The 21,428-nt window shown below is 32.0% G+C and overlaps 1 protein-coding gene across 1 annotated transcript in view; it reads left to right on the top strand.

Moving 5' to 3' along the window:
- The window catches only part of LOC122514654 (homeobox protein aristaless-like), a 68,157-nt gene extending 50,916 nt beyond the window's left edge, over nucleotides 1–17,241 (top strand). Inside the window, exons 3-4 of the mRNA XM_043631590.1 lie at nucleotides 8,877–8,922; nucleotides 16,074–17,241. Of these exons, the coding sequence (XP_043487525.1) occupies nucleotides 8,877–8,922; nucleotides 16,074–16,673 (646 nt within the window). The 3' untranslated portion in view covers nucleotides 16,674–17,241. The remainder of the gene's footprint in view (nucleotides 1–8,876; nucleotides 8,923–16,073) is intronic.
- Nucleotides 17,242–21,428: the final 4,187 nt, after the last annotated feature.

Raw genomic sequence — 21,428 nt, 5'->3', positions numbered from 1 at the left:
TCTATCTTCTTTTTTTTTCTCTTTCTAAATGTGGAAAAGAAAAAGAAAGAAGCTAATGCAGACGTTAGATCCGTCATTTGCAAACACGCACTAGCAAGCACTAGCAGCAGCAACAGCAACAGCAACAGCAGCAGCAACAGCAGCAGCAATAGTTGCAGTTCTCCGCCATTATTACTTACCTATGTACCGTCCGACTTTATAATTCTCACACAAGCGTTCGTGCCGATTTCACGTCGGATCTCATTACCGAGAGGATGTGAGAACCCGTTAGAAAACGATCGAATCCTCGTTCTCGTTTGTTAAAAGGAAAATATCTATGTAAAGTAATAAAATGAAAACAAGAATAATAGTTATTGAGGAAAACAGGATGAGGAAATTTTCCGTTCTTTTAGAAATTCGGCCGTGATCGAATCTCGTCGCGTTCTCATTTATTATCATGAAAAACCAATAACAAATTTAAAAAGTATAGTCAAATAAAATAAGGAAAAACAAATTTTCTTTTTAATTTTAAGTATTTCGTAAATGAAAATTTAGCTGTGCCTAAAATCCCTCCCATTCTTGCCTCTTAATTCTCTTCGAGGCTAAATATTTTCACGTTTATTACCCATAACAAAATGAGAATTCCTAGACAAAAAATAAAATAATTCAAAAATTCAATATAATATGTATATATTATACAAAAATTCCTCGCGTGAAAATTCGGGGGTTTGTGTCGTGTTCCCTCTCCTGTAACTAACAGTAAAAAAAGAAAACCAAAAAGAAAACAAAAGAAAGGACAGGAAGGAAAAAAGAAGAAGAAGAAGAAGAAGAAAAAGAAGAAAGGAAAGAAAGAAAGAAAGGAAGAAAAATAAAAAAAGAAGGTTTGAAAAAAAAGTGCAAAGCATCGTTGGTAGAAGCGGAAAGATGACGAAGTGGAAGCTCGGGCTCTAATCCACTTATGTTAGCGGGACGGCTTTGATGCGAGGCCGCGAAAAGGTTCGCCGCTTACCATTATTCAGCGACTCGTTGCGAAACTCGTTCGGGATATTATTCGCCGTTTTTTTTTTCTCTTTCGTTTCTTTTTTTTTGTGCAAAAGTCCGATTCAAATACACGATCGCAATCTCGCGCCGCGCGTTTTGCTATTACGAAGCAACAACGAATGCTAAGCAAGGAAAACACACCAGGGATCGTCCTACTTCCTCGACACCACCCTCCCCCCTAACCCGTCCCATTCCACGGTCATTCATTCACTCTCTCTCTCTCTCAATGTTTTTCTTATTATTTTTGATCATTCTGACGTTATATTATAGTTAACACAAGCAAATTTTCTTTCGTACTACCCCCCCCGCGGCTCAAGCGTACGAGATTTCTTTAATTGAGAATAGGATTGAACACATTTTTGTTATTATTATTATTTTCATTGTATTCGCATTATTAGGCGCAACGTTGTGTCCGCAATTATCTCGAAACGAATCCTTTTCTTTTTGAAGTTATACTTCTTTTGGCGCGTTTGGGAAAATGTGATGGAAGTGATTTTCTTCCGATCGACACCACACGAAGTTTGTCGGTATTTATACGATGCGCGGCAAAGCAAGCAATTTCAAATTTATGGCAAAGAAGTATAACTTCTTACGTGCGTACATAAGTACACACACCAGTTTTTTTTTGTAACTCGTGCAAATAATTTATGTCGCCGACCTTCGATCCTGGCTCCTCTTTTCTTTTCTTTCTTTTCTTCTCTTTTCTTTTCTTTTCTTTTCTCCTTTACGCGCGATCGACAGATCATCGGAAGGTAATTTGGTGATAATACGAGCAAATTTATCTTCAATCGTAACGCGCAAGGATGATTTGTTTAATTGAAAAATATGATTGAATATCTTATTTACATTGCGCACGGTACGAAATACGAAAGAGAATGAATAATTATCTCGAAATGATATTTTTTTCTTTCTTTTAACTTCTTACAAATTGACGCGACCTTCGATCATATTTTTATTCCTTTCTTTTGCAACGAAAAGTCAATCTAATCGATTTAGGTATATACACCTCGTACGAGTTTAATAACGAGAATGAGTGTGCTTGGAATAATGAGAAAATGGAATTTTTTTTTTCTTTCTTTCTTTCTTTCTTCCTTTCTTTTTTCTTTTTTCTTTTTTTTACAAGATCTTATAGCATAAGATGTATCACGCGCGCTTCGATAATTATAATTACTCGAGTTGGGGCGTGCGCTGTTGTTCCGATTAGGGAAATGGTTACATAGCGGTAGAGTTCCAGCATGTTTCGTAAAAGCAATTAAAGAAACGTCCGTTATTAGTACGTCCTAGATCGAAAAACCAAGAGAAAGAGAAAGAGAAAGAGAAAGAAAAAGTGAATGAGAGAGATAGAGAGAGAGAGATAGATAGATAGAAGGACAAAGGTGTATTTAGGTATACTTCGTGAGATTCATTTTTCAATGGGAAGGGAATAGCTAGCTGGCTTAGTGCGAAAGCTCGTTCGGATGACATTGTTATTAACGTCAGTGATTCTCTCTCAATGACGAACGTACAAAACTATGCCGAGATAAATTGCAGGTGCAATTTCTCGTCTCGTAGAAAGATAATGAAAAATACATGACGGTTAGTGTTAGAAAGGGACAAACAGATGGACAGAATAAGAGAGAGAGATAAAGATAAAGAATGATAAAAATCAAGAAAAAGAAAGAGAGAGATAGACAGATAGATAGATAGATAGATAGAGAGAGAGAGAGAGAGAGAAAAGTTGCACAAGGTTTTCATCGGATCAGCACGCTGTAAATTTTCCATTAAAGTTGAACGCGCGACTAATCTCTCGGTACGTGGCCTCTTAGAGGCGGCTTTGGACACGCATTTCCCATGACAAGGACATTGACGATGAAGAAGACGAAGAGGAGAACAGAAAGAGAGAGAAAGAGTGAGAGAGAGAGAGAGAGAGAGACGTAGTAGGTAGTACATAATAATAATGATACGCGAATCGAGGGTAACCGACTCTCGCAGTGAACGGCGGGTGTAATTAGGGACGCCCGTCTAACCGCGAAATTTCGTGATCTTATTAAATCCAGAAGGACAACGAGCGAGAGAGCAACCAAGCAAGCAAGCAAGCAAGCATGCCGTACCGTCCAAAGAGAAAAAGGGAAAGGCTAAATTATTATTACTCGCGGGCCAAGGCTCGTCGTCCTTTTTCACCTCCTCCAACCCACCCCCCTCTCCCTCGTTACTCTTTCTCTCTCGTACTTTAATCTTGCGTGTGTTGAATCTACACACATATTTTTCTGGTATACTGCAAGAAAGATGATTGTTAAATCCATAAGAAGATGAATCGGTGTCGACTAACACACTCTCTCTCTCTCTCTCTCTCTCTCTCTCTCTCTCTCTCTGACATTTCTTTTATTTTATATTTATTTTTTTTTTATTTTTTGTTAACTGCAACGTCGATAAGGTAGAAAACATTTGTAATTTTTTGTCTTCGCGATTTTGTTACTTATTTAATATTTTTTATTTTTTTATCAATTCTCTATTCAATTCTATAGAGATTAATTATTTAATTATATTTACACGTAGCGTTAAGAGGCTTGAAATAATATTATAAAAAAAAGGAAAAGTTCGAACAGGTTGACGTTTTCTCGTGGAAGGATTACATGATATAACTTTTACGTGTAAATAAAAAAGAATATGAGAATAATGTCGTGTCGGTAAATGAAGTAAGGAGGTCCTGTTGATCCTTTTACAACAATGAACGAATATATCTATTCTCGAAAGAAATGGAATTTTCGTGAGAAACTTGATCCCAATCGAAGAAGAAGACTTACTACTATATTTTTAAATACACACGCGGGTACACAAGCGCACGCAAGCACACGTACATATGGGAATCCGTCATTGAACGGGAACCGAGTCGGTAGCAGGTACAAATTATCTTAGCAACTATGTCCGCCAGACTGACCATTAAACTTACGACAAGGGGTAATCATCAGCATCCTTCACAGGGTATATGAAGTTACGGAGAGATCGGATCAAAAATGCGAGCATGATTTTAAAAAACAAGTATGTATGTATGTATGTATGTATGTGTTGTACGCAAAGGACTAAACGCTAAAAGAAAACGGCCTTTTCGTCGTCATTTTACCTGCTAGGAAATGAAAAAGAAACGAATCCTATCGCCAATCGTTTTTGATTTACCCTTATAATTAATGCGTATTTGAGGGGTAGGGGAGGTAGAGGAACTAGGAAAACTGTGGTGAATGAAGTGGACAGTGATGCGCGAGATCTCAAAATTTCATCCCTTCATACATTTTTCTTTCCTCTCGATTGCTATTAAATTTTATTCAAATTTCTTTTTTTTATTCGATTGGTATTGGATACATTAATTAAATTGTTTTTTTTCTTTTTAAGAGGGTTTTACGTACATGATAATTTTTGGATTGTTCGTTATTTCGATGAATTGTTTCATTTTCCTATAGACAAAAATATATTAATGTGGAAAATTGATTGTACGAAACTTAGTTTAAATAATAATTTCTAGAATATATTTTAAATAAATGATATATATGCCAATATTATATATATATGCCAATATTTTATTATACTTCAATGAATATTGATAACAAAAAAAATGATATTAAAAAGATATTCTACTGGAGCCAAGTTTGAAATGATGGAATATTTTCACGCGAACATGAATCAATAATATTTATGTCTCTCTCTCTCTCTCTCTCTCTCTCTCTTTCATCTTTTATTCCATTTCTCATGATTTCTCACACTCGAGAATAATCGGCAAAAGTTTTTAATGACGGATTATTTTCACGCAATCGTGGATCAATTTTGATGTCTCTTTCCGTTTCTCGTGTGATCGATCTAACTCTCATTTTAAACGTTCGCGAAACTCGATGGCCGATGGACATGCAATGCAATGAACGAATGCGCAAAATCGATCGCCAGAAAAAAAAGAAAAAGAAAGAAAGAAAAGAAAAAAATATCGATTCGACTTTTGTCTTCGATCTTGCCGCGACACGCAACGCGAATTGATTTTTTTCCATTTTCTTTTTTTTTTCATTTCTATTTCGAGTTCCGTTTTGTTTTTATTTTATTTAATTTTTTCTTTTCTTTTTTTGTTTTTTCTTCTTCTTGCCCCCCTCCCCTGCCACTATATACTAGTGTAGAAGGTCAAAGGATAATAATAATCGATATCGTTCTCTCGTAACGCAACTTCTCTGAACGCTTAGAGCTCGCGGAATCGCTTCAAGGATATTTCGAATGCGCAGCACTTACATGGAGATAAGGAAAATTAAATCCTATTAAGTTGTTGTTATCGTAATTACGATCGCGCTCGATCTAACGTTCCACGAGAAAGGAGCCGACAAGCTTACTTTGGATTATCTCTTTCTTTCTCTTAATCTTTCTCTCTCTCTTCCTCTTTTTCTCACACACGATTTTGTATTTTATCGATTACATACGTATTCGTCTTTATTACAATTTTTGTTAATTCGTTTATCATTCTGTAAAATTGTCCTTACACGCTTACGCATATACCAATTATATTTATCCATCATCGATTCATTAAATCATTTTTTTCAATTATTTTCTATGGATTTTTTTTATTAAAATTCTTTCTACAATTTTTAATCACCTTGTATGTTGCACTTAAGAATTTTAATTGTATTGAGAGAGATCTAACACAGGATACACACACACACTGGAGATACTTTCTTAATTTTTTTAATTATTTTTTTTTATTCGAAATTTGATTTATAATCATTCTGTCAATTTAATCACATTTATAGATGATACCAATACGACAGGCTAATTTTAAATTTTAAAATTTTTATCTTTTTTTTTATTTGTTCAAATAAATTTGCTTACGCTGCACATCTTACATTTGTTTTTTTTGTCTATCCCACTTTCTCTTTAAGAATTTGTTATTCATAGATCAGACCCTTCATTCGTTATTTTAACTTTCGTTAATTGTTCGACAAATTTGTTAACCCTTGCCCGATGATCAATTACACATCACGAAATGTTCATTGTCCTTTGTTTTTTCTCGAGAAAATATAAAAAGGAAGGAAGGGAAAAAAATATGAGGAATAATTCCTCGATAACAGGTTTTATCGATCCTTTTATATGATTTATCCTCTTTCTCCGATCGTCCTTGGCAAATCGAAGGAGATGATCTTCGAGCCCGAGAAAAAGGCTTGATATACCTGTAATTTCGACAGCATTTGCCCGAAAATCTTCGGCAAACGGGCGTGTTGTTCCTAAGCACGAGAGAAAAGGAAGGATGAAAGAAAAGAAGAAAGGAAGGAAGGAAGGAGGAAGGAAAGAAAGGAAGCAAAAGGGAACGAAAACGGAACGGAAAAAAAATGTAGCTTCTGTGTGCGCGGTAATCACTGAGATTTCTTCGCGATTTCGTGGAACATCTGTGCAATTTGCGTGCAAAATGATGAGAGGGAAGAATGCCTTAGGGTGTCTCGCTGTGATCGACTTCTGGCCCCATATCGATGATAATCTTCCTACCCTTCATCCCAACTGTTAATCCAAATTTACTAGACTCCATTTTTTTCCCCTTTTTTATTATTATTATGCGATTCCAAAGCCGTCAACCGGGAAAATACGAAAAAACTTTTCCCCCAATCCAATATTCATCAGAATCACAGATCCTACATATGAAGATTTTTTAAATAAATTTTTTAAATCAATGAATTCGGTCATCGATGGATTTAGAATTATCCTAATTACTTTTGGAAGAATTGTGAAGGGGAAAATCGGGAAAATACGAAAAAACTTCCCCCCTCTCACCTAATCGAATATTTCTAGAATCACTGATGTCATATATCAAGTTTTTCTAATTGAATTTTTGTTTTTAAATGTCATCAATGAATGAGAAATCGTCCTAATCACTTTTGGAAGAACGCGAATAGATAGATAGATAGATAGATGGATAGAGAAATAACGTATTCTCGCAAGAAGTGAAAGGTGGATAGATTATATTTAGAAAACTTTAGAAACAGATAGATACATATGTATATATTTACGAACATTTGACTCTATCGCAACGTTGAACTATCAGTCGCCCATTATATGAACGTAGAGAGTTCTTCGGGATTACGTGGAACCCGATAAGAAGAGGGAAAACGATTCTTGGTGAGAACGAACCGTTCTCACGAAGGATTAATGTCTTTCCATTTTAACTTGTATCCTTTTGTTATTTTTATAAAGAGAAAGAAAAAAGAAAAAAAAAGATTAAAAATAATAATAATAAGAAGAAGAAGAAAATGACGACGAGATGACGATGACGATGATGATGATGATGATAATGATAATAATTATGATGATGACGATAATGATGAATATCACGGACTCATAATTACGCGCATGATATCATAGTGACATAATAAACTCGATGGCTACTTTAAATCCGTCACATTCGGTCGTATTAATGATATACACACACGTTTACAAATTTGAAAAAATAAATATGAATAAAAATATAAATACCTATATGAATAACAAGTACATAGATATTACACATAATTAAAGATTTATACGAAATAAGATTTTATCTCTGGCTTTGATAAAGGAGGAAAATAAAATCGGTACGAGGATAGAGATTTGTTTGGTTCTCGAGGGAACCTAATGGATATTAATAGTCTCGTCTCATCTCGTCTCATCTTGTCTCGTCTCGTCTCGTCTCGTCTCATCTCGTTTCGTCTTGAAAAAAAGGGAAGGATCGAGAAAAAAATTTCCGACCAGTCTTACCAACGGAATTTAAAAATAACGCGTAATGATCCAAAGGCGTAATGCAATTAATCGATAGGTTTAATATCGTTCGGTCCTGTCATCCAACACGAATGCAAAGTAAATTAATAATTTAATGGTCATCTTGATGACCATGGTCAACCACTATTAATCCTATTTTATTTGTATTTTTATTCCGTGTTGTTTTTTTTTCTTTTTTCTTTTTTCTTTCTCTTTCCTTCTCTCTCTCTCTTCTTTACGAAGCGATTAGCTCGTAACGCCGGTCGTGGCAATTTCCATAATCTTCTCACGGATGTGTTATGAGGTCAGATCGGCAATTCATCGTTTTACCCTCGTTTCTAACACATGTTTTGTTTCATTTTCCTATCTTTCTAAATAATCGAGTTTTATGCGCATTTTTAAAAAAACATTATAAAGTAATTAATTTCTTTTAGTAATTTTATGTTGCATACAAATTGGATTGGTATCGTGAATTTGTCTAATTTCTTTTTAACAGCTGGAAAAAAAAAACAAAATGGAACAAATTTATGCTACATTTGTGTATCGAGTTTTATGCGCATTTTAAAAAAACATTATAAAGTAATTAATTTCTTTTAGTAATTTTAAGTTGCATATACAAATTGGTTTGGTATCGTGAATTTGTCTAATTTCTTTTTAACAGCTATTAATTTTAAATTTAGAAATTAAAAAAATTTAGAAATTATCAAATTTCTTTTTAAACAAAATGGAACAAATTTATGTTACATTTGGGTAACATAATTTAATTTATATGATATATTTAAATAATGTGATTTTGTCTTGAGTATTTTTTTGTTTTGTTTTTTTTTGTATTTTTTTTTCGTTTTTTGTTTTTTTTTTTCATAAAATTATAAGTAAGATAAATGTTTGTATTCTTATGATTTTATTTTAAATTGATGTATCATTAGTATTTGTATTTATACTCGATAGTTAATATTAGTACTCTTGGTATGAAGATGAATCGATGTGATTATATAGATAATAACTATTATCGAAGATTTCTTACGCGATTTAATAGATTTTAATTCGATCCTCTTTTCTCCTTGACAATAATTAATCATTTTACTATAATCATCACCTATACTTAAATTGTTTTTCTTATTTATTTTCAGAGAGGAGTTAGCTATGAAAATCGGCCTGACGGAAGCAAGGATACAGGTTAGTATCAAAACACCTATTTCAAAATCTAATTATCTCAATTGCGTTAAATAAGAAAATTTCAACGATGAACAAAAAAAACCGTCTAAGTATATATTTCTTTTTTTTACAAAAACAAAAAGGTACGAGAAAATCTATCGAGCTCGAATAGAAAATTCATATATTGCGTTTACGCCAATTAGATTATTTATTAGATCGTTTGGAAGCTTTTGACATTTGATTTTGTTAATAGCACCTAGTCAATAATCCATGTGATTGCGTTTGCTTGCCGCAAGCTAAGGATTATGCGAGAAAATAACTTTACTAACACACCACCTCGTTGCACGACTATATACACGCGAATATACACAAATATGCATAAAAATATTGAAATATACGAGTTGACTAATAAGTAATGTCGGAATATTTAATATAAAAAATCAATGTTGTTTATCATACATGAAATAAAATATTATAAATTTTCTAGTGACAAATACTTTAAACTGTTATTTAAATATGCTAAATGTGTGTTCAATATAAAAACATTTTCAAAATATGAAATACTAGATAGTGTTGTTTGTGTGCTTAAAAATTATTAAATTATTTGTAGTTAAAAATATTGAATTATTTTTAACGAACAATATTACATTATTTGCATTAGAAAATGAACAATATTATATTATTTTCATTAGAAAATAGAAAATAATTTTTAACGTGAAATAACTGCTACAAAAATTACTGACATTATATTTATTAGCCAACTAAATATATAGAAATTGAATGTATAAATGACTACATATGTAAACTCACACGTGCAGACGCTAATTTGTAGATATACTTGCGCCTGCCAAGTAACACGCGATCGAACGAAGATAAAAGTTCCTTTTGTGTCGTGTCTTACCGGGAAGACTATTAATTCGCCTAGTGGCAAATAGATTACATAAATTTCCACGAGATTTACATGACGTTGTTCCGTTGAACGATTCAATGGAATTACGTACTTACCAACGTTAATAAATGCTTTAGTATAATTGATATACTATGAAATAACGAAATAAACGTATACGGTAAAATAAATCGAAATTATCAATGCAATTTCTTATTTCAAATATTCTAATATTTTGATAATTCAAATATTCGCACAAGCGCCGCGCGGAGAATAAATTAAAATTTTCATGCAATTCAAATTCAAATATTCTAATATTTAAAAAGAATTCGAACGACAGCACAAACGCATATACGCGCATTAAATAAATCTAACTTTCTCATGCTATTCAAATTCAAGAATTGTATATTTCAAAGATTTAAATGGCTTTATAAATGAAAAGAACGAATGCTTTTTTATCTCAATGATACTTAAACCATGAAAAAGAAAGAGAGAGAGAGAGAGAAAGAGAGAGGTAAAACGTGTTTGCTCGTTGCGTGAACCACCAGCTAATTTGCTCAATTAGTTTAATTTATTCCCGGTATTTACTCGGCCCTTTTCCCGACTTCTTTCGACGCCACACGTTGACTCTTTCCGTTTCATTTTCTTTTTTTTCTTTTTCCTCCTTGTAAATCTGCATTCATATCTCAATCTCTCTCTATCTCTCTCTCTTTCATTTTTATTTTTACTATAATCATCTAACATATCGTACACGTGTATTTTCTTATCCTAAGAAAGGAACTACAAAAATATTCACCTATGATTTGCACGTAGATAGCAAAAAAAAAAAAAGAATCCTAGGTTATCACAATAATCCCCATGAATCAGTGTAATATTTGGTTACACATAGAGATGAGAACCACTGTTCACGTAAATGACACGGTACCACGGCTCACAGCTGCGTTAATCATTTTCAGGAATCTCTGAATGGATATAATACACACACCTAAACGTTCTCATATATGTATGTATTTACTGTACATTCGACTCACGAAGGAAAAGGTGTTCTCGTCCTCGAGCTACGAAGTATAATGACTTCTTACATGATTATTCGCGTGGGCTCCGTCCGAGAAAAACTCCCACGCGAATTACTCGGGCGTGAAATATTTTCTCCTTGCTTTTCAAATTTCATCAAACTGAATTAACATTTTTCTCTCTTTCTTTCTTTCTTTCATTTTTTCTTTTTTTCCTCTTTTTCCAAATTCCTTCTTATCTATCGAACTAATTAAATATATCGATCAATTGGCAATCCACTTTACAATAATGATTATAATAAATAAATAAAATTAAGATTTGTAATCTCGAGTAGAATAAATTTCAATTTAAATATCAAAAAGAGGACGTTTAAGATTATTATATAGGACCGATATTAAATTTGAACTTTCGATAATTTGCTAAATATTCATTTCCAAATGAATCAAGCATCGTAAGCATTTTTAAATAATTCTTTTTTAATATCTAAAATGTATCACATTGAAAAATAGGGCTAATTTGATGGAGTGAAAACAACATTTTACATACAATATATTAATTTAATTTTTTCAGTATTTAAATAGACGTATATATTTTGCAATTAAACATAAAGATTAATTAATATCTAAATTTTGTTGTTAACATTCGAAAGTTTTAAAATAAACACGGGCGTATTTGAGAGAACCAGAAAACCATCCAACTAAAATTCAAACTTCCTTCCTTATCCGATACGATAATAATACCACCTCCTCCCTCCTGCCTCCCCCTTTCCCTCCCCCTCGTCATTTACTCGCCTTCCGAGTTACGTAAAAGTACAAATCGAATTACGAATCTTGCCCAAGCGGATGCTTGCGGATAACCGTCAATCGTGTCGGCGCGTGCGGTTTCCACGAGGAAGGATTACGTCATTCTTTGTTCAACAGGAAAAAAAAAAATATACAAAATTAAATAAATACCAGCAAACGTAATAATTAGCTTAGCCGTGTAACCGATTATATATAGAACGAAATTATTATTCAATGTTAGCGATCTTATTTCTTCTCATTTTTTCTCTTCCTTTTTTTTTACCTCTTCTTCGTAACTCGTATATTTTTTCTTTCGTCCATGCAATTTCATAATTCGTCAAAAAATCATCGAATAAATTGTCTAAACAATTTTCATCATATTTTATCTGACAAGAGAAATCTTCTTTCAGTTGGCTTACGTGTTAATCTATGAATGTAAAAATGTGTGATAATTATCCATGTCGAGTGTATCATTAAAAAAAAATAAGATTAGTATATTATTTTTATTTAATATTATCATTTGTTCATTTTTTTTTTTGGTTTTTTTTTCTTTCTTATAAATTATTTCATTTTTCGTCTCGTATTTTTCTGAAAATAATTTCCTAAATTATTTAAACAATTTGGACAATATTTTATCTAATATATAAATCTTTTCGAAAGAAAACCTTTTTTTCATAATAATCTGAACAATTTGACTAAAAAATGACTCACGCGTCTGACCAATTAATACGAATTGAACATAATTTATCATAATACTATTAAATATTTGTACTCTCTTCTATTATAATAGAAAATAATTAAACCAACGATCACAATAGTTTGTCATAACCGAAAAAACGTCTTATTTCCAACCGTAGTATACTAATTTATGAGTTAGTATAATAGCGGGACGCACGATAGGTGCAGTCAGTCGATATTTTAGTCAATTTAATTTCTCTCTTGTCTATCGTAAAATATAATTATTTAAGTTTGGACAAGGAAAAGGGGTGGAAGATGTCGGCGTTGTTACAAAGATGGGGAAAGGGGGGAGGAGGAGAGGGACTCTCTCCGTTCGTGTAATTAATGCGCCACGATTAGGTTCCGGCTGGCCCAATGATTGGGTTTTGTTTTAAAAGCCGCGATTCGGATGTTTAGCGCCCTGCTGGGGGCCCAATCCTCCACTCTCTGGGGAGTCCTAGCACCCTTTACCCTTCCCAAACCCCTTCTTCTTTCCATCTTCACGAGACCATAGTTCTTTTCTATGATCTTGACCGACTCAACTGAAACACACGCCTTCTCAATTCTTTCTTCTTTTTTTGTTTTTTAATCTATCCCATTTTTCCTACAATTTTTTGATCCATCGTATCGATAGATTCGTGATTATCCGGACAACCGTACGCGTTCTTGATATAAATACTTTGTATTTTATTATTTGCTAAAGAAACGTTCACTATTAACGCTATATAAATGTTTATTATAAATTTGTTAGAGATAACTGAACAGATTTATTGATTTTTTCATTCTTTGAAGTTATACTTCTTTTGGCGCGTTGGGGAAAATGTAATCTAATCACATCTTCTAAACTCGAATGATTAAAAAAAAGGAAGACAAGAAAAAGAAATAAAAAGAGACGCATGTTTTGGAAGAATATAAAGAACTAATTCTGTTTTATTGATACGAAAAAAAATGAACAAAAGTGGTCGTGTAAAGAAAAAAAGAAAACGTGAACGTTTGCACTGATCAAGAATAAACTAACTAGATTTCTACAGAACGAAGAATAAATTGTTTCCTTATTGGGATTTCCTTTAAATCATCGGATAATTAAACTACGATAGTTGTAACATAATCATTCAAAGAACTCGATGATGACACAAAGACAAACTTCGAAGTTATTCGATTATAGATAGCTAATAAATCATTATGATTACTAATAATATTCAGCATAAATCAATTCTACATTAGTTAGCCTGTTACGTGTAAATGAATAATAAATAATTTGTTGCGTTTGCAAATGTGATAAACACGTTTTTTACGTAAGGAAGATATTTTCTATTCGAGATAAAGAGAGGAGAGATGAAAAGAGATTTATGCGATATTTGTTTGATACTTTTTACGAGACTAAATTAATAATTTCTTTCTTCTATGCATTTGCAATAACAATAAATCACGATTTTATGAACCTTCGATTTTTTTTTTATTCGAAAGATATGAAATAAAATTAATGAGATAGATATATGAATAATTTATTTTATTTGCAATATAATAATCAGCCGCGTTTTCATATACGATTTTGTTGCTTCTTTTTTTTTTTATTCGGAAAGTAATTTCATTAGTCGCGTTTATCGATACCTAACCTTTACTCCAAACTACAATATTATTTTATTTTGCATTTTTATTACCGTAATAATAAAGATGCGATGCAAGAGAGAACAAAATGATTTTAAAACAAATTGTTGAATGAAACCCCAGAGTCAAAATTGCTTTTCGAAATTTCGTTCTAATATTTTTGATTGGAAAGATGCGTCTTCTACCCTCCCCCACATTTAGATCATCCAGTCGAAGAAAAATATCCACTTTGATTTATCATTGGGAAGCAAATAAAATTACTTATCGAAAACAATCTAATAGATGAAATTATTAAAGAAATATTTTCGTATTTTTTACGACACAAGGGTAAGGGGGAGGAAAATCCTTTAACGAACAACTTCATCTCGAACGAAAACTAAGCTTAAAATTCGACTGATCGAATAAGTTGGATTGCATCGGGTATTATTTAGTATTGTCACGAAAACAGTGAACGACCATGCGACAGAGGATGAAAGAAAGAGAGAGAAAAAAAAGGAAAAGAAAAATATACGAAATGAGAAGTTTTTTAGGAGGGGGTGGTAATGGGGGGTAAGGTTCTTACAAGACATCCGAATCGCGTCCAGTTGGTATATAGTTTTTTTTTATTTTGAAATCGTGATACGAAAAATAAATTTCCGAGAATGATTGTATGTCGGGTCGCGAGGAAGACACGAAAGAAAATCGATCCAACAAGCTTACGAACGATTGGCTCTACCTTTTGCCTCCCTCGTACGAAGAAACGGTGAGAAGAGTAGGGGGACTTTGAGAAAAGGGACGAAATGAGTGCTAACAACAAAAGAAAGAGAGAAAGAGAGAGAGAAAGACACTTCCGTTGAACCGATCGGAGCTGCTCGACTCTTCGTAGAAACTTCGCAATGGAATGCGTTCAGAACGAACAACAAGTACCGCCAACGAAGATTCTCTTCTTCCTCTTATCCTTCCCATTCACGTTAGATCTTAAATCGAACTTAAATACAATTATTTATCTATTTTTTTCCCCCTGGAAAAAAATTAAAGTTAATATTTTTATTTTTCATTGACGCGTCGTAGATGCGTACGAAAAACTACGTGTCTCGAGAAAAATTCAATTACCTATTTATTTCTTTGGTTGTTAGTTTTTCTTTTTTCTTTTTGAATATTTTTAATTAAACAAATTTTGTTAAGTAGATTGTTAGTATAAGTAATAATTTGTCAATATTTGAAATAGAAGCAAGGTAATGTAATAATATTTGATTTGAAATATATTGACCATTCGTTTATAAATACTGAAAATAAATTTCATCAAAATATTCATTTATAAAATTTAGATCGAATCTCGCTTTTAACCACAAACATTTGAATTTTGCAATAATCGTGTTTCTTTTTATATAAAAATGATATTTTATCAATTCGTCGAACATTTAGTTAAGATCTGGTTTGATTTCAAAGGGAAAAGGTAAAAATTGTCGATAGGGGATAAAAGGAAGCTTAAAGATAGTTGAAAGGAAGAATAAGAATGAAAGAAAGAGGATGTGAGAGAGAGAGAAAGAGAAAAATTGTAAAGATCTTTGCCTCGAAGCAGCCTTCCGTTCGGTCGGAAGACCGTCGGTAATGATACGCTGCCGCCTTCCTGAAAAAGGTTGAGATGCGTCACTCTAACCGGAATTCGATCTCTCTGGGGTCGTCAACGACTTCCAAGGAAAGGTATCAATCCGCCATTCTGACCCGGAATCGAAACTACGAGTTCGTTGAAAGATTCTAACCATTTATCATTATAAGCCCACCTTAGTTTCTCAATTATTTAAATAAAATCTAATAAAAATTATTTCTTTTTTTTTTTGTATCACAAAAATACGATTAACCCTTTGCACTCGAGGCCTTTTTCGAACCAGCAACTCGAGACGATTTCGGCCAAATTAAGTAGACATTTTACGGGTACTGTAAAAACATTTATAAACAAACAAGCGTATAGAAATAATAAAATAACATCAATTTATTCATTTATATGTCGAAAAAAACAAGCTTTGATAAATACTACACTCCGTAATTAGTTTTGGTTGAGTTGACAGTTGAAATCGGCCGGGCGCCGTATCGGCGCCGCTCGAGTGCAAAGGGTTAATCTTGGACAACATCGCATACGAATAAAAATGCCTATCTCAGTATTTTCTTCACGCAATCTGTTTCAGGTCTGGTTTCAAAATCGTCGCGCGAAATGGCGAAAGCAAGAAAAAGTTGGGCCTCAGGCCCATCCGTATAATCCTTATCTGGGATCAGGAGCACCCCCACCATCCGCAGTGGTAGCCCCCACGTTACCCAATCCATTCGCTCATTTGAGTAGTTTTGCTTTACGAAAGCCGTTCGAAGCTTTTCGTTATCCACCATTGGGACACGGACCAGTTCTTCCTGGAGCATTCACAACTCATCCCTATCATCGAGCACCACCACCATTGTTACCACCAGGCATGCCATTACCTTACACGTCAGCGGCATCCTTTCAAAGTCTCTTGGCAAATATATCAGCTGCTCAAAGACCAAAACTCGTTCGAGGTTCGACCCCCCCACCGCCACCGCCACCAGCACCACCAGCTCCACAAATTACTTTGTCTCATCCACCAATTCCTCAAGCACCACCTACGGCAAGTTCACCTCAAAGCTCGCCAACGGGTAGCGTTGGTTTGCCTGACATCGACAGAAGAACCAATAGCATCGCTTCCCTTCGTTTAAAAGCAAGAGAATACGAGCATCATCTCGAATTGCTCAGGAAAAGAGGTGATCTCATTAGCTGAAGATGGAATCTTATGGCTACGCATTCGATGATAATGATGGTAATGATATGAGGATTATTATTATTATTATTATTATTTTTATTATTATTATTATTATTATTATTTTTATTATTATGGCAAGAACGATGATTACTAGGAAATAGTAATAGAACGATGATACTTCTCAGTTGATTAAGTAGTATCATAGTGAAAGTGAAATGAACGTGAGAAATGAACGGTAGAATATCAAAGTCATTCTATAATAATTGGTAGAACAATTTAAAATACGAATAAGTTAATAGCGTACGTGAGAACGTGAGAAGTTTTCTTCTTTTTCTTCTTTTTTAACTCATATTTTCGATCTATTAATTTCTTTCTTTGAAGATAATTATTATATGTCAAAGCTGTCGAACGTTGTCGTATAAATTTAGTTGATCGAAAAATCGAAAAAAAGAGCCCTCTTTTCAACATAAAAATTATCCTTGTAAAAAAAAAAAACAAAAAATTTTTTTCTTAACATTAAAAACATTTCGGAAATGAGGTGTGGTAAAATTTTTAGAGATTTTTTTGTAATATCGATAAAAATAAGTAAAAAAAAAAAAGAAAGAAAGAGAAAAGAAAAAGTATTGTAACTCGAATGGATCGTTGAAAGAAAAAAAGAATAAAAAAGAAAAAAAAGATCGACGAAGTATTTTCCGTCCACGAGATTCTCGATTTACGATGAAATGCACATTTGCATTTTAATTTTAAATATTTTATTACGAAGAAAAATAATGCAACGATAAATACCTAGAAGAAAAAGAAAATATGTACATTAATCATCGTTATCGAGAAATATTTTGTATTTTTCATTCACCTAATCGAACGTAGCACGAGAATGTTTTGTGTAAGCGTAAAATTGTGAAATTCGATTTAAACGTTTACCATTAAATTACGTATTAGAATTAGCGAGACATTTTGTGTTTTTTTAATAAAAAAAATGGACAACTTAAAAAGAAATATAAATAAATATTTATATAAAATATAGACACGATATTTAGATAATAATTTAAGCAACTTTTTCTTCTTTTCCTACGAAATTGTTTTTAAGACATAATAGGTTTTACGATAACTTAATCATTTATTTTATTGAATTTTAATCGATATAAGCAACCTTGTAAATAGTTAACAAAAGTAAATGTATGATCTATTCTACAATAATTGCATAAATTACGAAAGAAACTGTTCACCTAATTCTAACGGCTGTTTATAATTAAATCAATTTCTCTATTCGACAAAATTTTTATAATTTCTATGAACATTGTTCGTTGTCATTGTGAAACATATGTTTCTTTTTACTTTTCAATTTTTTCCTATTTATATTGTTTATCATAGAAACATTAAATCGATGTGTATATTGTACTTATTCCTATTAACCTGTCTATCCTTTACTTACAGTGAATAAAATGACAACGATCACAAGAAAATGGATAATCACTTATTTACCCCTTCCCAATTCACAATAAATTTAACTAAATATTCATTTAAAAAATAAAGGCAATTAAAAAAAAAAATCTTAATGTAAAAAATAATTCTCGATTTCGATTTATAAATAAATATAATTATATTAAATTGTTTTTCACGCGAACGAATAAAAATTATTTTTCAAATATTCCCTAAAATATTTAATTTATTTATTTGTAAAAAAAAAATACCCTCAAAATGTATTCTACAATTTAATGAAACATAATTTAAAAAACAAAAGACATTAAAAATCTTACATTTTATGAAAGCAACTTATGACTAATCAACGTTCATCGGATAATTAACAACATTGGAAAAGGTAAGATAAAAAAGAAAATAATTAAAAGTAATTTGCGTTTACCCTTTCGTAACGAGGCCAGATCGCTTATAAAGGATAAATCGATTAAAAAGAATCAGAGTGGACGACAAGTTGATAGGTCGATCAAAAGTGACACACAAGTTAAGTGCATTACTATGTCGTTAGATAAAAGTGCAATGTATCGAATTACTACGATATGAAAAAAGCAATCGTTAAATAATATCAAGAGAATGATAGTAAGCTGAACTAAGTTTCTAATGAAATGCGTGTCTAATGACAAACGTCTTACGTGTTCGTATGTGAGTCACATAAACACGTATGTAGAATGTTAAATATATTCAACACGTATAATTCAATTCAGTTACTACTATAATATATGTATATATACAGAGTGTTTCACAAAAAGTATTCCTAGCTCGATTATTCTCTCTCTAAAGGTATTTTTTTCACATATAAGTATACTATTTCTCGGAATTGATATACTTTTAGCCGATAGTGTACATAAATAAATTCATTTATGTATAATACGTAAGTGTGTGTGTGTGTGTGTGTGTGTATGTATATATATATAAAAAAAAAAACCACAAATTGGAATTGATTCCCGTAATTTAGTGAGAAAATTATAATAATTATAGGATAGCGTAGTAAAATCGTTTACGAGGAAAATACTTTCGATATATTATTAAATATCGGTTGTAATAAACGAAGCGTATAGTCGCAGTGAACTTTAATATTTTTCTTATTTTCGATCTTACAAAATAGGAAGTGTTAAAGGGCTAACATTTTTTGTACGTAATACAACGTAGAAACGGTCGAATGAATTTCTTAGTGGAAAGTTAAAGAAAGATCGAGATAAATGAGCCATTAAACTGGTTTTCGAAGTGAGTTTGGACCCGAACGATTTGTGAGAATGATAGAAATTTTGTTAGGTTCAAGATTAATACTAGCGATATATAATACTTGAAAAATTAGTATTGTATAATAGGATTTCGAAATTGCCTATAAGTTAATGGTCGAGTCTTATACGTAAATGTTATAATAATAATTAATAATAATTAACAATAATATAAAATATTAATATAAATAAAAATTAATGAAAATGATTAATAATAATTACTTATTATTATACCCTTGTTACACCCTTTATGTAAAGTTAAGAGTGAATTTTATAAATATTGTTATTATATTATTATAATAATAACTGTTATTATTATTATTATTATTATACGGGTAACTCATAAACGTTATTATTATCGTTTTTTCATCTTTGCGATTAATCTTCTGTTTTTATTATACGGGTCGGTAACATTAAATACAGGTAAAAAGAAATAGAGATACTTAAAAAATATATGCCTACAAAAAATGGTAATAAATTATTTACAGAGTACCGAAATAATCCTTAATCAAACAATTCTATCTTACTAATAATTAAGAAAAAAACATATTAATTATTCAAAAAAAAAAAGAAAAAAGAAAATTAAAACAAACACGAGCACGAATCAGAAAAATTTCATACATAAGTAAGAAGATATAATTTACACGAGAAAAATATTACCGAATTAAATGATTCTATTTAACCAACGATTAACTAACGAAAAAATAAAATAGGATTACGCATAAGAAAAATATGAAATATGCTAGATATGATGGTAATATTAAGAACAGGAAAGAAAATATGTAAAAGAATAAAAGAAGGTGTAGCAAAAAGAGATAAAGAGAGAGACAAATACAGAGAGAGAGAGAGAGAGAGAAAAGAGGGGAAAAAGGGGGAAAGAGAGAGTGAGAGGGTGAGGGAGAGGGAGGGTGGGTATGGATGGCAGTGCCGAGACTCAGAGATGAAGGATGTACGGCGTGACGGTCTAATTGAGGCCTTCTTGATTGCATTTACACCGCTGCACGGCCTCCCGTATCCCCGGTGCATCCAACATCCACCTTCTGCAATGGATCCACGTCGTATCTGGCGAAGGCTGCCGCCACTTCGACTCTCTTTCTCTTTTCTATCTTCCTCTTTCTTCTTCTCTTCATCTTTTTCTACCTATACGACTTCTCATTACTACGTCCTTCTCAAAGTAAATCTTTCTCTTTCTCTCTCTCTCTCTCTTTTTTTTTGTTCTTTTATTATACATCTCTCTCTCTCATCTTCCCTTATACCCTTCCGGGGGCTCGTAAACTCTATACATATATATTTTAACTGGTAATTATTGGGTCAGTATTTTTCAACAATTTTAATCAAAGTTTGTAATAAATGTTTTGTATTTTGTAATCAAATATCAACGTAAGTAATATAAGTGATCGATATTAATTAGATCGAATAATACAAAAAATTGTATATACTATCATTTAAATTATTGCTAATATAAATATATAATTTGTCAGTGTTTTATATATATATACGATAATTATTAATGAACACAATTTTATTTACATTTATTGATCATTTATATTACTCGATATCCTATCATTGGATTAATGAAAATATACTGAACAAATGATTAAGAGTAAAAGATTTTTCTTAAACTATTTAAATATATGTGTTTGTGTGTGTATTATTTCTATCTTTTTTATTTTTCTCTACTCGTTGAAAACTAATTTCGTCTAACCCGACACCGACAATCTACATAAAAATTTCAACTACTAATTAAGTAATTAATCCTTCTTAAGAAAAGAAAAAAAATTAATAAAAAGTTAAATACTCCAAAGTATGTTGAAAATGTAGCTTTTATCGATAGAGTAAGCTATTTAATTATTAGGTAATTAAATTGATAAACTTATCATAGCGTGCATTATAAGAGAACCAAATAACGAATGTAAAAAGTTGAATTACGAGAGAAAGAACGAAAGGGACGCATTTATCGGTAAAGGAAGTGCCATTTGGGGTCTTTTGGACCTTTCTTCTCTTACAGGGACCCAACGTGACCTCTTCTTTTTTCTGCCATTTCCTCCTCCTCTCACTT

The sequence above is a fragment of the Polistes fuscatus genome, unplaced genomic scaffold, assembly GCF_010416935.1.
Source record: "Polistes fuscatus isolate 324 unplaced genomic scaffold, CU_Pfus_HIC Scaffold15, whole genome shotgun sequence".
NCBI lineage: Eukaryota > Metazoa > Arthropoda > Insecta > Hymenoptera > Vespidae > Polistes > Polistes fuscatus.
Note: the sequence above shows the minus strand (reverse complement) of the source record. Positions and strands in the feature narration are given on the sequence as shown.